Genomic DNA, 16,947 nt, shown 5'->3' with positions numbered 1-16,947 from the left:
TTTATGAGAATCACATGTGCCTGCTGGGAAGAGGGAGTGGGCAAACAGACTGGCAGCATTGGTTAGTCACTGGCATAGGAGCTGCTGCCAATGGAATTCATATTTCTTCTAGAAGATAAACATTCCCGTGTCACCGGCTTCCGAACTAGTGGCTGGCCTGTGCCACTTTGAAAGGGTGTTGATCTCACAGACAAAGCAGAAGTTTTTACAAGTCCGAGCCCCAATTCCACCTCCAAGCATGCCTTCATGTCAGGTTTATGCCAGCAAGCGGCTGACAGTCCTCCAGCAGCTCTCGCTGATGCTGGCAATGTCCAGGCCAGTCATTCTAGGCGGTGACTTCAACAGCATCATCGATGCAGCTGCACCATCCAGCAAAATAGATGCCTCGTCCAGACGCCTGATGGAAAAGGTCAGACGCCAAGCTGCAGGATGTCTTCAGCAACCCTGCAGACAGAACGCCATGCAGATACAGTTGGTCAAGACCAGGCAGATCCATCCGTTCGAGGACCGACTTCCTGTTTGTGTCCCAAGCATTCGCAGTCAGATACACCGACGTCAAGCCGGTGCTCTTCTCTGACCACTACCTCCGACTGGCCGACTGTCACTTACAGGACGGCCAGAGGGTTGACACGGGGATACAGAAGCTGAATTTGAATCTGTTGACCCCGGAGAACATTGAAACAACAGAGCGAGGCAAAGCTTCAATGCAGGAGGGCATGCCAGGAACAGCAACAGGCATACCTCAAAATGAGGTGCTAACCTGGTGAAGAAACAACCCTGGTGAAGATACAATCCAGGACTACTTGCATGCCAAACAGCACAAGCAGCATGTAGTCCTGGGTGAAGGTGCTAAATTGGAGGAAGGCTAATTATAACAATATTAGGCAGGAACTGAAGAATTTAGATTGGGGGCAGCTGTTTGAGGGTAAATCAACATCTGACATGTGGGAGTCTTTCAAACGTCAGTTGATTAGAATCCAGGACCAGCATGTACCTGTGAGGAAGACAGACAAGTTTGGCAAGTTTCGGGAAACTTGGATAACACGGGATATTGTGAGCCTAGTCAAAAAGAAAAAGGAAGCATTTCTAAGGGCTGGAAGGCTAGGAACAGATGAAGCACTTGAGGAATATAAAGACAGTAGGGAGGAACTTAAGCAAGGAGTTAGGAGGGCTAAAAGGGGTCATGAAAAGTCATTGGCAAACAGGATTAAGGAAAATCCCAAGGCTTTTTATACATATATAAAGAGCAAGAGGGTAACCAGGGAAAGGGTTGGCCCACTCAAGGACAGAGATGGGAATCTGCGTGGAGCCAGAGGAAATGGGTGAGGTGCTAAATGAGTACTTTGCATCAGTATTCACCAAGGAGAAGGACTTGGTGGATGATGAGCCGAGGGAAGGGAGTGTAGATAGTCTCAGTCATGTCGTTATCAAAAAGGAGGTGGCGTTGGGCGTCTTGCAAAGCATTAAGGTAGATAAGTCCCCAGGGCCTGATGGGATCTACCCTAGAATACTGAGGGAGGCAAGGGAAGAAATTGCTGGGGCCTTGACAGAAATTTTTGCATCCTCATTGGCTACAGGTGAGGTCCCAGAGGACTGGAGAAGGAGAACAGCCAATGTTGTTCCTTTGTTTAAGAAGGGTGGTAAGGATAATCCAGGAAATTATAGGCCGGTGAGCCTTACGTCAGTGGTAGGGAAACTATTAGACAGGATTCTTCGGGACAGGATTTACTCCCATTTGGAAACAAACAAACTTATTAGCGAGAGACAGCATGATTTTGTGAAGGGGAGGTCGTGTCTTACTAATTTGATTGAGTTTTTTGAGGAAGTGACGAAGATGATTGATGAGGGAAGGGAAGTGGATGTTGTCTATATGGACGTTAGTAAAGCCTTTGACAAGGTCCCTCATGGCAGACTGGTGCAAAAGGTGAATTCACACGGGATCAGAGGTGAGCTGGCAAGATGGATACAGAACTGGCTTAGTCTCAGAAGACAGATTGTAACAGTGGATGGGTATTTTTCTGAATGGAGGGATGTGACTAGTGGTGTTCCGCAGGAATCAGTGTTGGGACCTTTGCTCTTTGTAGTATATATAAATGATTTGGAGGAAAATGTAGCTGGTCTGATTAGTAAGTTTGCGGACGACACAAAGATTGGTGGAGTTGCAGATGAGGCTTGTCAGAGGATACAGCAGGATATAGATCGGTTGGAGACTTGGGCGGAGAAATGGCAGATGGAGTTTAATCCGGACAAATGTGAGGTAAGGCATTTTGGAAGGTCTAATGCAGGTGGGAGGTATACAGTAAATGGCAGAATCCTTAGGAGTATTGACAGGCAGAGAGACAAGGTAGTCAAGAAGGCATACGGCATGCTTGCCTTCATCGGTCGGGGCAAAGAGTATAACAATTGGCAAGTCATGTTGGAGCTGTACAGAACTTTAGTTAGGCCACACTTAGAATATCGCGTGCAATTCTGTTCGCCACACTACCAGAAGGACGTGGAGGCTTTGGAGAGGGTACAGAGGAGGTTTACCAGGATGTAGCCTGGTCTGGAGGGCATTAGCTATGAGGAGAGGTTGGATAAACTCGGATTGTTTTCACTGGAATGACGGAGGTGGAGGGGAGACATGATAGAGGTTTACAAAGTTATGAGCGGCATGGACAGAGTGGATAGTCAGAAGCTTTTTCCCAGGGTGGAAGAGTCAGTTACTAGGGGTCATAGGTTTAAGGTGCGAGGGGCAAAGTTTAGAGGGGATGTGCGAAGCAAGTTTTTTTTTACACAGAGGGTGGTGAGTGTTTGGAACTTGCTGCCAGGGGAGGTGGTGGAAGCAGATACGATAGCGACGTTTAAGAGACATCTTGACAAATATATGAATAGGAAGGGAATAGAGGGATATGGGCCCCGGAAGTCCAGAAGGTGTTAGTTTCGGCAGGCATCAAGATCGGCGTAGGCTTGGAGGGCCGAATGGCCTGTTCCTGTGCTGTACTGTTCTTTGTTCTTCGTTCATGCAATAGAGCTAAACGATCGCATAACCAATGGATCAGCTCTACAGTCCTGCCGCATCCAGTCATGAATGGTGGTGGACAATTAAACAACTAACTGGAGGAGGTGGCTCCACAAATATCCCTATCCTCAATAATGAGGAAGCCCAGCACATCAATGCAAAAGATAAGGCTAAAGCATTTGCAACAATCTTCAGCCATAAGTGCCGAGTGGATGATCCATCTCGGCCTCAAGTCCCCAGCGTCACAGATGCCAGTCTTCAGCCAATCCGATTCACTCCACATGATATCAAGAAACAACTGAAGGCACTGGATACTGCAAAGGCAATGGGCCCTGACAACATTCCGGCAATAGTACTGAAGACCGGTGCTCCAGAACTTGCCACACTCCTAGCCAAGTTGTTCCAGTTCAGCTACAACACTGGCATCGATCCAGCAATGTGGAAAATTGCCCAGTTATGTCCTGTACACAAAAAGCAGGACAAGTCCAACCCAGCCAATTACTGCCCCCCTTAGTCTACTCTCGATCAGTAAAGTGATGGAAGGTGTCGTCAACAGTGCTTTCAAGTGGCACTTGCTTAGTAATAACCTGCTCAGTGACGCCCAGTTTGGGTTCCGTCAGAGCCACTCAGCTCCTGACCTCATTACAGCCTTGGTTCAAACATGGACAAAAGAGCTGAACTCAAGAGGTGAGGTGAGAATGACTGCCCTCGACAACATGGCAGCATTTGACCATGTATAGCATCAAGGAGCCCTAGCAAAGCTGGAGTCAATGCGAATCGAGGGAAAACTCTCTGCTGGTTGGAGTTGTACCTAGCGCAAAGAAAGATGGCTGTGCATTCCTGGAACAGAAGTGACAGTGAAATACACACTAAAATAAAAGTAAAAGACTGCAGAAGTTGGAAATCTGAAATAAAAACAAAAAGTGCTGGAAATACTCAGCAGGTCTGGCTGCAATTGTGGAGAGAGAAGCAAGTCAAGGTTTCAGGTCTGTGACCCTTCATCAGAAGATGGTTGTGGTTGTTGGAGTTCAATCATCTCAGCCCCAGGACATCACTGCAGGAGTTCCTCAGGGTAGTGTCCTGGGCCCAACCATCTTCAGCTGCTTCATCAATGGCCTTCCTTCAATCATATAAGGTCAGAAGTGGGGATGCTCGCTGATGATTGCACAATGTTCAGCACCATTCGCAACTCCTCAGATACTGAAGCAGTCCGTGCCGAAATGCAGCAAGACCTGGACAATATCCAGACTTGGGCTGATAAGTGGCAAGTAACATTCACGCCACACAAGTGCCAGGCAATGACCATCTCCAACAAGAGAAAAGCTAACCAACCCCCCTTGACATTTAATGGCATGACGAGCGCTGAATCCCCCATTATCAACATCCTGGGAGTTACCATTGATCAGAAACTGAACTGGAATAGCCATCTAAAAGCCGTGGCCAGAAGAGCAGGGCAAAGGCGAGGAATCCTGTAGCGAGTAATTCACCTCCTGACTCCCCAAAGCCTGTCCACCATCTACAAGGCACAAGCCAGGACTGTAATAGAATATGCTCCACCTGCCTGGATGGGTGCAGCTCCAAAAACACTCAGAAACTAGATACCATCCAGGACAAAGCAGCCCGCTTGATTGGCACCCCATCCACAAACATGCACGCCCTCCACCACTGATGCACAGTGGCAGCAGTGTGTACCATCTACAAGATGCACTGCAGCAACTCACCAAGGCTCCTTAGACGGCACCTTCCAAACCAGTGACCTCGACCACCTAGAAGGACAAGGGCAGCAAATGCATGGGAACACCACCACCTGCAAGTTCCCCTTCAAGTCACACACCATCCTGACTTGGAACTATATCACCGTTCCTTCACTGTCGCTGGGTCAAAATCCTGGAACACCCTTCCTAACAACACAGTGGGTGTAACGTGCCCCACATGGACTGCAGCGGTTCAAGAAGGTAGCACACCACCATGTTCTTGAGGGCAATTAGGGATGGGCAATAAATGCTGGCGTAGCCAGCGATGCCCACATCCCATGAACGAATAAAAAAAAAAGAGGCAGAGAGCAGGGTGATCCCAGAGGAGGGGGTGCACACAGAAAAGCAGAGAGGGATCAGTGATCAGCCGTCTGAAGGAAGAGGGCAGCTCAGTAACATCATCGTTGTCTGACACATACTCAGGATCAGCAAATCCTTTTAGGTCAAGCTGTCCGACGTGAAGTCCACAGACAGCACAGCCTCCCAGTCCTCTTTCACAGAGGTCTTGGATGATTGTACGCAAGACAGTCTGGACAAACAGCTAACTCTGGACGAGTTGACAAAAGCCATCAGATTCTTCAAGACAAGTAAAACTTCCGAAAGTGACGGCTTACTGGTCGCGTTGTATTCGACTCTGTGGGATCTGATCAGCCCAGACCTGCTGGAAGTATACAAGATGATGCTTCTGGCCGGCAGCATGTCAAAATCCATGAGGAAAGGCATAGTCACCCTCATCTACAAGCAGAAGGGGGAGAGGGAGGAAATAAGGAATTGGCGGCTCATTTCACTGCTTCATGTGGACGACAAAATTCTGTCCAAAGGTCATGGCCAATCAGGTCAAGTCTATTTTGGGGCTGGTGATTCATTCCTGCATTGCACCCAGCAGGAAGATCTCGGATAGCCTCGTGCTCCTCGGGGATGCGATTGCCTAAGTACATAACAGGGGAGTGGACACTTGTGTCATCAGCTTGGACCAGAAGACCTTTGACAGAATATCACACACCCTCATGATGGACGTAGTCTCCAAAATAGGGTAATGGGAGGGAACCCACAATGAGTAGCACAGTTTTAATCAATGGGTGCGAATTGGCAAGTTTTCCAATCAAATCTGGACTCAGGCACGGCTGTTCTCCCTCCCGTCTTGTTCGTTTTCTGAGTCCATCAGGCAGGATGCGGGGATAAGAGCGGTGACAATCCCAAGCAGCGGAGGCACACAGGTCAAAGCCTCTCTGTACATGGACAACGTCACCGTCTTCTGCTCGGATCTGCTGTCAGTTCACAGACTGATGAGCATTTGCGACCAGTTCGAACTGGCCTCGGGAGCCAAAGTAAATCAAGAGCAAGAGCAAGGCCATGTTCTTTGGGAACTGGTCAACTAATCCGTAGTCTCCTTCACCATCAGGTCAGACTAGGATAATTGAAAATAGGAGCAGGAGAAGGCCATTCAGCCCATCAAGCCTGCTCCGCCATTCAAACAGATCACAGCTGATCATCTAACTCTTTGCCATTTTTCCCCACTATCCCCATATTCCTTGATGCCATCAGTATCCGAAAATATATCGGGTTTGGAGGAGCCAGGGCATGCACCAGAAACTGGAAGCAGCGTATAGCCATGGTGAAACAGAAATTGAGCATGTGGGAGCGCCACAATCCTAGAACGAATAGGCCCACATAACTTGGACAAACAAGAAATTATTCAGTCCTTTTTAAAAACTTGCTAAGGCCTTGTGTTCGAATACTCCAGCTGATATTATGCTCCACAATTCCATCAACCTCTTTTTAAACGGTGTTGCCTCGTTTTCTTACCTCTCTTTGATACCTTCAATTTCAAACTATCACTTAGACCCCAACTGTTATGCTCAATGTTATAAAATTTCCTGGGTAAAAATTCCCCATACCCATGAAAATTTTAAAGATCACTATCAAGCTCTCCCTCATCTTATACCAGAGTACACAACCTTTCCTCAGAACTCAGCCCCCTTAGCTTAGGAATCAGCCTCAAAATGCTCCTGTGGACTGCCTCCAATAATAATCCGTCTTTCACCTAATAGAGATCAAAACTGAACGAACTACTTTAGATGCAGCCTCACCAACCTCAATACTGCCCTTCACTTACAAAGCACATCCCCCTCCCCCCACCATTATTATAAACGCCAACATTTTACTTGTTCCCTGGACCACCTGCAAACACAACATTGCTTCAAGTGATCTGGTTATCAAAACCCGCCGACTTGATAACAAGTTTGAGATAATAGAGCATTCTTGCTTATTCTACCTAATCTCATGACTTGACATTTATTGTTTTGAACTCCATCTGCCACCTCTTTAGCCACTGACCTCACACATCCAGTTCCCTTTAGATTTCTTCATTGCTTCACTGGCTACTGCACCCAATTTGGTGTCATATGCAAACTGTGGACAACATTCCATCTGTTAAGTCTCCTATATAAAAAAAAAAGTGGCCCCAACAACAACCTCTGTGGGACTCCCATTAGTAATCAGTTTCTACTGCAGCATCTCTCCATGCACCACCACCTTTTGTTTTTCACCCTTCAGCCACTCACAATTTAAGAATTTGCCACTTATCCATTGGAAATGCATGTTGTTCATCTGTTACATTCAACATTGCCAATTACCTTCTACAAATCCAAGCAAACATAATCCACTAACTCTACTTACCAAATTGGTCATTTCCTAAAAGAACTCCAGTAAACTGACCAGAAACAACTTGCCCTTCTGAATGAACGCTGGCTGGCTCTTTCCAATCAGACCTTGTTCTTTCAAATGATCCCTCAGTTAAGGCTGAAAAAACCTTTTCCCACAATTAAGCTCAGTTCTTGAAATAGAATCCATCCTTTTCTCCTTTTTTTTTTAAGTTGGGGGTTGTGGTTGAAGAAAGTGCAGGGCACAAGTTGGGGGGGGGGGGGGGGGGTCATATTTGTGACTTGTCAATGCACTGGGGTGTTACCCAATTCATGGTGAAATAATCTGCACTCTCTTTTTCCCTATCACCCTTCGATTGAAACTGTACCATATTTACATTAAGCTTCCTCAATCTTTGTAATATGCCCCTTTCTGATACCAGTGTTTCCAGCCTGCTGTCTCCCATATACTTTCTCAGTTCATTTCTCCATTTCAGTGGTCAAAGGATACACAAAAATGATTTGCCACGAAAGAAAATCAATGTCCTTTGTGAAAGAAACTAGAAAGTTTATTAATTAAAATCCATGGTTTGTTTTAAAGCCACCATGACCATACTTTGAAATGTTAGTCTTAGCTTTAAACAAAACAGACGAGTAATGGAAGATCTTATGCACAATTATTTGCAATTTACAGCATTGATTAATTTAATCCTTCTGCACCAAGAAACTCACCTCCCAACCAAAGAAAGTCATTCACAGATCGAAGAAGTTCTACAGCCATATGGTAATGCACAAGAGCATCTTGCAGCATGCCTGCTTGCAAGCAAAGGTCACCAACATGTTTCCGCATTCTGCCCTGACAACGCTTCTTATAATGTCTATAGTGTAAAATAGAATAATTGTTATAGCAATATGGCTCCAATACATGCATAGTTTGAGAGTTTAATGCTCATTTACTAGTACTTTTGACGATAAGCTTCAACATTTTGAATTTCTTTTTCTGCATCGGTCAATAAAGCAATACTAAAGCTGCAATGTAGATTAACTAGTATTTGCTAAAAACGTAATATTTTAGACATGTTCTGTTTCAGATGTACATTAGATTACAATGAACAATATACTATGAAATCTCATCAGTTCACGGCATAAAAGGACCAACACTTTATTACTAGGCTCTCATCCCAATTGAGACAAATACAGCTATGACGTTAAACACAATTCCTGTCAGCTGGTTTTCCGTTCAACCAGAGTTAAACCAAAAGACTTAAATTATAATCGAATTTCAATAATTCACCAAATGGTATGTGGTTTTCAGTATTTTAGCATCTCCAGTTCAAACAGTTTATAATGCATAACACACTTATTGAAATAAATGGCAGAAATATAAAAAGAATTCCCTCTTTTCAGGAACAAGGTTCTCATGATAAAGTATGTTCCTATCTTCAATCATTTTAAATGAAACAAAAATTACTTGAAACACTATGAAGATTATTTCTTTCTGAAAGTTAATAAATAGAAACATTCTGATTTGAAGTTTTAAGTCCCTGAGTAAAATTTCCCAAGTACATAAGGCGTCGATGGATTTTTACCACCAACAAAAGGCTCTCCACATGGATACTGAATGATCTCTCACCTGAAGGTTCCACAGGTGATGCGCAATTCAAAAATGGAAGGATAATGAAAGACATATTAATTGAGCCAGATTTGAATTATGCTCAAAAAATTAAGAAATGGACAAAATTTGCCCCACTTTCAAAAGACATACTATTCAGTCAACTAAAAATGATATATTATGTTGTATTTACTTGGAGATCAATACCACACACCTTCTTGCTCATTATCGCAATAACTTCCAAAGCCAGTTTCAAAGCTCAGTGCAAAGAAAGACACAAATTATTTGCTGGGTGTAATTATTCTTCAAAAGGAACAATTCAGCAGTGACTATGATTCAGCACAGTACAGTTGTCATGTCAAAATACATTTACATTACATCTTAACATCTGTATAATAAAACCATGACTGCCCAAGAGTGGACTCATGAACACCAGAATAATCCAAACTGAACACCGCACTTGTTTTTCGATCTGGTCAACAACACTAAATTAAACAACAATTTGGTTTATGAAACCAGAACAGTCTTCGAAACAAAACAAGCTACAATGCCATTTCAATATAAATAATTTTACATTTGAACTAGAACCACTATTTCCACTTTCACCTAAGGGCACAAAAAAAATCAAATTGGCATGTTACAGTTACAACTACAGAGATTTACAACTCTCTGTCAATGGCAAAGAATCATAGAATGGGTGAAATCCTTACAGAATTTGATAAGGTGCCGCACAATAGGTTAATACACAAGGTAAGATCACATGGGGTCAAGGGCAATTTATTAAGCTTGGATAGAGGATTGGCTAACCAACAGAAAACAGAGAGTCGGGATAAATGGGTCCTTTTCTGATTGGCAAGATGTAACTAGTGGAGTGCCACAGGGTTCGGTCCTCAGGCCCCAACTATTTACTATCTGTATTAATGACTTGGATGCAGGGATAGAAGGTACTATAGCCAAATTTGCAGATGACACTAAAATAGGTGGGATACGAAGTTGCATTAAAGAAATTTACAAATGGATATGGATAGGTTAGGTGAATGGGCCAAAATTTGGCAGATGGAGTTTAATCTGGGTAAGTGTGAGGTTATCCATTTTGGTCGGAAGAACAGAAAGGCAATTTATCATCTAAATGGAGAGAAACTTCAGAGTGTTTCGGTGCGTAGGGATCCTCGTGCATGAATCGCAGAAAACTAGTATGCAGGTCCAGCAGGTAATAAGGAAGGCAAATGGAATTTTGGCATTTATTGCTAAAGTAATAGAATATAAAAGTAGGGAAGTGTTGCTGCAACTGTACAAGGCATCAGTGAGACCGCACCTGGAGTATTGCGTACAGTTTTGGTCCCCTTACTTGAGGAGGGATGCAGTTGCATTGCAGGCAGTTCAGAGGAGGCTCACTTGAGATGAGGGGTTTGTCTTATGAAGAGAGATTGAGCAGTTTAGGCCTTTACTCTCTGGAGTTTAGAAGAATGAGAGGAGATCTAATTGAGGTATATAAGATGATTAAGAGGATTGACAAAGTAGACATAGAGAGGATGTTTCCTCTGGTGGGGCAATCTAGAACAAGAGGTCATAGTTTTAGTATTGATGGAGTTCCCTACCCTTAAGACTAAAGGGGAAATAATGAGGTTTTTGGGGATGCGTGGTTTCTACCACAAGTTTGTACCAAATGTTAGTACTAGAGAGGCTCCACTGATAGATTTGTTACAAAAAAAAGAAACCCAAGGTAGCGTGGTCAGGGGTGTGCCAAGCATCTTTTTGAGAGGCTAAAAGCCATTTTGATTAATGAACCAGTGTTGGCTGCCCCAAATTTCACTAAGCCCTTCAAGGTAGCAATGATGCTGGTGGCCTGGGGGTCGGTGCAGTCCTGTTACACAACAATGAATCGGGTATAGAAAAGCCAGTGGGATACTTTTCCAAAAAGCTACATCAACACAAGAAGAAACAGTCAATAGTGGAAACAGAAACCCTGGACTTATTACTAGCTCTTAAGCATTTTGAAGTCTAGGTCTGCCACGACTACAGGAGAGACACTGGCATATACTGGTCATAACCCCCTAGACTTTGTGGAAAAAACAAAAGCCAGAATACCAGACTATTTCGATGGAATTTATTATTGCAGCCCTATCACTTAAAGATTATCCACACTGCAGGGGAAAACAATGCAATTGCTGATGCTTGGTCAAAAAGTTACTCTTGCTTTGAGTTATCTGAGTACAAAGATGGTACAGAGCATAACTGTAGTCATTACAGGTAAAGAGTGAATGATAATCAGTGTGTAAATGCATTTTAATTTTTTTCCCACTCTTTGCAATGAAATGTACTTAAAAATCGTGCTTTATTCTTCCAAGGATGGAGACGTTATGAAAGTGCTTCCTTTTTTTTTATATTTTCTTGAGGACACGTGTTTGAAGATTGTGGAGATGGATTCATTTGGGACTGAATTCCATGAGAGATTGCATAGATGCTGGACTTGGCCTTTTTTTTTAAAAAAGGTCACTGGAAGGACTTGGGGAAGTTTGTTTAAAAACAAACCGTTACTGGATGTCACATGCCTTAAGCTAAATAAACAGCAAGAGCCTTGGCGACTGAAGGAGTTGTTTACAGAGAAGTGACGTCATGATTTATGATGGTTAGGAGTTGGTTTCATTTTGGATATTGTTATGAGTCAGTTGGGGTCAGCCTGCTGAGAAAGAAAGCACCAGCTCATCATTTTTCCACCTCTTTGAGAAACCCTAAGAATCCGGTGTGTGTGGACTGGAGAAATTGATTCTGCATTTCTCCTGAAAAGCCTGCCAGACTAATCCTCAACGTCGTCTGAAGAGAACTGCTCCAAAAAAATCCCAGTCACAGCCATCTGAGTATCCGGAAGCCAGACTAAAAAAGGCCAGCGGAGAACCTGGCCTATCTTATCCTTTCTTCCTTCAAGAATTAACAAGTATTTGGCCAAAGTATATATTTTTTTTCTTTTTGTAAAGAGAAAAGTTCTTTATTTTTTCGTTAACCTGTATGTGTGTGTGTGTGTGTGTGTATATGAGGGGCTAAGGTAAAAAGGGAACTTTCATATTACTGTGCTGATGCATCTTTACTGAATAAATCTTGTTTTATAATCAATTAATAATTTAGTTGTTTATCCAAGAAGCCTAGTTTATGGATTTTATTCTGAAATATATAATACATATATTACATAATTGGCCATAACGGTAACTGGGTAAACATTTAAATATATGGTGTGACCCATAAGGAAGTGGAACTGGAAAAAGTGCACTCCTCCAGTCTCGGTCATAATAAGCTCCTCACCAAGGATCAAGGTATGGATACGTGATTGAACGTGGCCTGAAATTAACCACTCAAACAAAGCAGCACTCCTTTGTAACTGCACAGAAGCATAAATTGAGATTATGCACTCAAGCCAAGAACAAAGAACAGCACAGCACAAGAACAGGCCATTCGGACCTCCAAGCCTGCGCTGATCTAGATGCCTGCCTAAACTAAAACCTTCTGCACTTCCAGGGACCGTATCCCTCTATTCCCATCCTATTCATGTATTTGTCAAGATGCCTCTTAAACGTCGCTGTCGTACCTGCTTCCACCACCTCCCCCGGCAGCAGGTTCCAGGCACTCACCACCCTCTATGTAAAGAACTTGCCTCGCACATCCCCTCTAAACTTTGCCCCTCTCACCTTAAACCTATGTCCCCGAGTAAGTGACTCTTCCACCCTGGGAAAAAGCTTCTGACTATCCACTCTGTCCATGCCGCTCATAACTTTGTAAACCTCTATCATGTCGCCCCTCAACCTCCGTCGTTCCAGTGAAAACAATCCGAGTTTATCCAACCTCTCCTCATAGCTAATGCCCTCCAGACCAGGCAACATCCTGGTAAACCTCTTCTGTACCCTCTCCAAAGCCTCCACGTCCTTCTGGTAGTGTGGCGACCAGAATTGCACGCAATATTCTAAGTGTGGCCGAACTAAAGTTCTGTACAGCTGCAGCATGACTTGCCAATTGTTATACTCTATGCCCCGACCGATGAAGGCAAGCATGCCGTATGCCTTCTTGACTACCTTATCCACCTGCGTTGCCACTTTCAGTGACCTGTGGACCTGTACACCCAGATCTCTCTGCCTGTCAATACTCCTAAGGGTTCTGCCATTTACTGTATACTTCCCACCAGCATTAGATCTTCCAAAATGCATTACCTCACATTTGTCTGGATTAAACTCCACCTGCCATTTCTCCGCCCAAGTCTCCAACCAATCTATATCCTGCTGTATCCTCTGACAATCCTCATCACTATCCACAACTCCACCAACCTTTGTGTCGTCCGCAAACTTACTAATCAGACCAGCTACATTTTCCTCCAAATCATTTATATATACTACAAAGAGCAAAGGTCCCAACACTGATCCCTCCGGAACACCACTAGTCACAGCCCTCCATTCAGAAAAGCAGAAAAGTCTTCTATGACAGAGCCAGTTCTGTATCCATCTTGCCAGCTCACCTCTGATCCCGTGTGACTTCATCTTTTGTACCAGTCTGCCATGAGGGACCTTGTCAAAGGCTTTACTGAAGTCCATATAGATAACATCCACTGCCCTTCCTTCATCAATCATCTTTGTCACTTCCTCAAAAAACTCAATCAAATTAGTGAGACAAGACCTCCCCTTCACAAAACCATGTTGTCTCTCGCTAATAAGTTTGTTTGTTTCCAAATGGGAGTAAATCCTGTCCCAAAGAATCCTCTGTAATAATTTCCCTACCACTGATGTAAGGCTCACCAGCCTATAATTTCCTGGATTATCCTTGCCACCCTTCTTAAACAAAGGAACAACATTGGCTAATCTGCAGTCCTCTGGGACCTCACCTGCAGCCAATGAGGATACAAAGATTTCTGTCAAGGCCCCAGCAATTTCTTCCCCTGCCACCCTCAGTATTCTGGGGTAGATCCCATCAGGCCCTGGGGACTTATCTACCTTAATGCTTTGCAAGACACCCAACACCTCCTCCTTTTTGATATCGACATGACCCAGACTATCTACACTCCCTTCCCTAGGCTCTTCATCCACCAAGTCCTTCTCTTTGGTGAATACTGATGCAAAGTATTCATTTAGTACCTCACCCATTTCCTCTGGCTCCACACATAGATTCCCATCTCTGTCCTTGAAGCAGGGCTTAAAAATAATTTTTGACTCTGTAGGTCAAAGTACAACTATCGAACCAAATTGGCACCAAGAAAAATCACTTGGGTTTAATTTCAGGGAGTATTGCAATCAAACTCAAATAATTTTGATTTGCCAGCGGAAGCTCCTCTTGCAGTTTATGCAATGATTGAACCACAAGATTGAAATATCTACTGGGCATTTTCTTTGCTCTTGGCATATGGGCAATACCAGTTATTTTCCAGCCCCAATATGATCCTTGTGTTCATGGTACCCTTGCAACGGTGTTAAGTAGGGAATTTCAGGATTTGACTTAGTAATGATTGAAGGACAACGATCGATGTCCAAGTCAGGGTGGTAACTTAAAGCAGAACATAGAGGCTAATGCTCCTACAACATTGTCTCACATCCTTACTGAAGATAAAAAGAACAGTGGGGAGGGAAGAATTGTACAAGTAACCTTGGTGCATTGCTGCAGCCACACTGCATTGGTGACAGAAGAGGTGGATATTGAATTTAATTACAACAGCACAAAACAAACTATATCCTGGATGAAGTTAAGCTTTGAATATTGCTGTGGCTGCAACCGACCAAGGGAGCAATGAGTATTCCACCACTCCTGACTTGAACCTCGTGGATGGCGGAGTGGCTTTGAGAGGTCAGGAGGTTAAGTTACACATTGCAGTACAACCGAGCCTCTGCCCTGCCTCTTGTAAACATGGAGCAGTTAAACTTCTAGTCAATGATGATTCCTGATATGTTGATGGTGGGAGACACAAGGCCGTGCCATTAAAGGCAAAATGGAGATCTCTTATTCAAGGTGGTCATTAACTGGTAGTTATGTGGCACGTGTATTACCTGTCATTTCTCATCCAAGCCTAGATATTATTCAAGTCTTGCTGTAACCTGGCATTGAGTCCTTCATTATCAGAAGAGTCGAGAATGAAATTGAACACAGTAGAATTAACAGCAAACAGCCTCACTCTTACCCTTTGAGCACCGCACCCTGTTCCACCCTGCTCATATCTCATTTAAAATCATCATTCTCTATCTCCCTCCCAAGTACAATAAAAATTTTCTCACCAAGGCATCTTCACTGCTTTCCTCCCTCAGTCTCTGCACCATACGACTTCTCATCTTGGGTAATTTCAACCTCCAGAACAACTCATATGCTCTCTCTCTCTCGAGTTCACTGGCCTCTTTATCCTCCCTAAAATTTATCCCTCCCTGTAAACTCTCCAACACATATTCACTGCCATCCGCCTGACCTGGCCATCTTGCGTAGTCTCGCTAGTCTCACTGTATCAATCACAGATAAGGCCATCTCCAATCACTTTCTTATATTTCTCCTCAAGCACATCACCACCCCCCACCCCCCACAACTTCCTCTCCCCAAACCAACCTCCTTCGGTACCTGCCCCTGGAGAAAAAAAAAACTATCCCCCAATTCACTTACAACTGCACTTTCAAAATCCCAACTGTCCAGCCTTTCGCCCTCTGTTTGCTACTCCAGCTACTGATTTGCTGAACTGCACCTTCACCTCCAGTTTTGATGCCCTAGTCTCCAATAAACACAATAACTCTCCTTCACCCTGGACATTTCCTTTGGTTCAGCCCTCGTCTCCACTCCCTACACAAGTCCAAGGGCCACAGACTTGAAAGGATATGGCGGACAACCGGTTTAGCCATCCACCACCAGATCTGGCTGGACCACATGAAACACTATTGGGTCCTGCTCATGTCTACTAAATCTGGTCACTATTCCAGGATCATCTTGGAATACAAAGGTAAACCCCAGCTTCTTTTCTCTACTGCTAACAGTATTGTTAAACCACTCTCCTCTGTCCCCTACATCCTTACCTTCAATATTAAGTGCAAGGAGCTCATGGATTTGTTTGTCACCAAGATCGAGACCATCCTATCAGCGGCCTCTGCCCTCCCTTCCCCTGGCCCATCGGGTCAAACTAAGGCTCCCTCCTGCCCTAGCCCTGAACTCGCATCTTTCTCTAGTTTCTCTCTGATCTCCCCTCGTGCCTCTCCAAGCACATCTTGTGCACGTGACCCACCTGCTCATCCTTCAAACCTATTCCCATTTAACTGTTGACCACCCAAATTCCTCTCCTGGTCCCCATGTTAACCGATACGGTTAACGGTTCTCTCTCTTTTCTGGTGTTCTCCCTTTCCCAGTTAAAATCATCTTTCTCCTCAAAAAGCCAACCCTTGACCCTACTGTCCTTGCAAACTACTGTCGCATCTCCAAATTACCTTTCCTTTCCAAAGTCCTTGAACATGTTGTTGCCTCCTAAATCAGCGCATCCTTCTTTTCTGGAACTCCATGTTTGAATCCCTACAATCAGGCTACCGCCCCTGTCGCAGAACCAAAAAGGCTCTTATCAAAGTCACGGACAACATGTTATGGGGCTGTGATAAAGGTAAACTATCCCTTCTCCTTTTTTTTTGAGATCATTCATAAGAGGCCAGCATTTATTGCCCATCCCTAATGACCTGTCTGCAGCCTTTGACACACCATCCTCCTCTCATGCCTCTCCACTGTCACCCAGCTGGGTGGAAGTGTTCTTATCTGGTTTCTTTCTTATTTATCTAATCGTAGCCAGAGCATCAAGTGCAATGGCTTCTCTTCCTGCTCCTGCACCATGACCTCTGATGTCCCCAAGGTTCTGTCCTTGGCCCCTCCTTTTTCCCATTTACATGCTGCCCCTCAGCAACATCAGCCTAAAGCACAGCACAAGCTTCCACATGTACGCTGACGACAACCAGCTCT

The 16,947-nt window shown here is 44.2% G+C and overlaps 1 protein-coding gene across 5 annotated transcripts in view; it reads right to left on the bottom strand.

Annotated features, from left to right (window-relative positions):
* The window catches only part of trappc9 (trafficking protein particle complex subunit 9), a 1,144,460-nt gene that overhangs the window by 1,094,540 nt on the left and 32,973 nt on the right, over positions 1-16,947 (bottom strand). For all 5 annotated transcript variants that reach the window (XM_068031733.1, XM_068031737.1, XM_068031736.1 and 2 more), the window contains exon 3: positions 8,130-8,275. In XM_068031733.1, the coding sequence (XP_067887834.1) occupies positions 8,130-8,275 (146 nt within the window). The remainder of the gene's footprint in view (positions 1-8,129; positions 8,276-16,947) is intronic.

This window comes from Heterodontus francisci, chromosome 5 (assembly GCF_036365525.1).
Source record: "Heterodontus francisci isolate sHetFra1 chromosome 5, sHetFra1.hap1, whole genome shotgun sequence".
NCBI classification, from domain to species: Eukaryota; Metazoa; Chordata; class Chondrichthyes; order Heterodontiformes; family Heterodontidae; genus Heterodontus; species Heterodontus francisci.
Note: the sequence above shows the minus strand (reverse complement) of the source record. Positions and strands in the feature narration are given on the sequence as shown.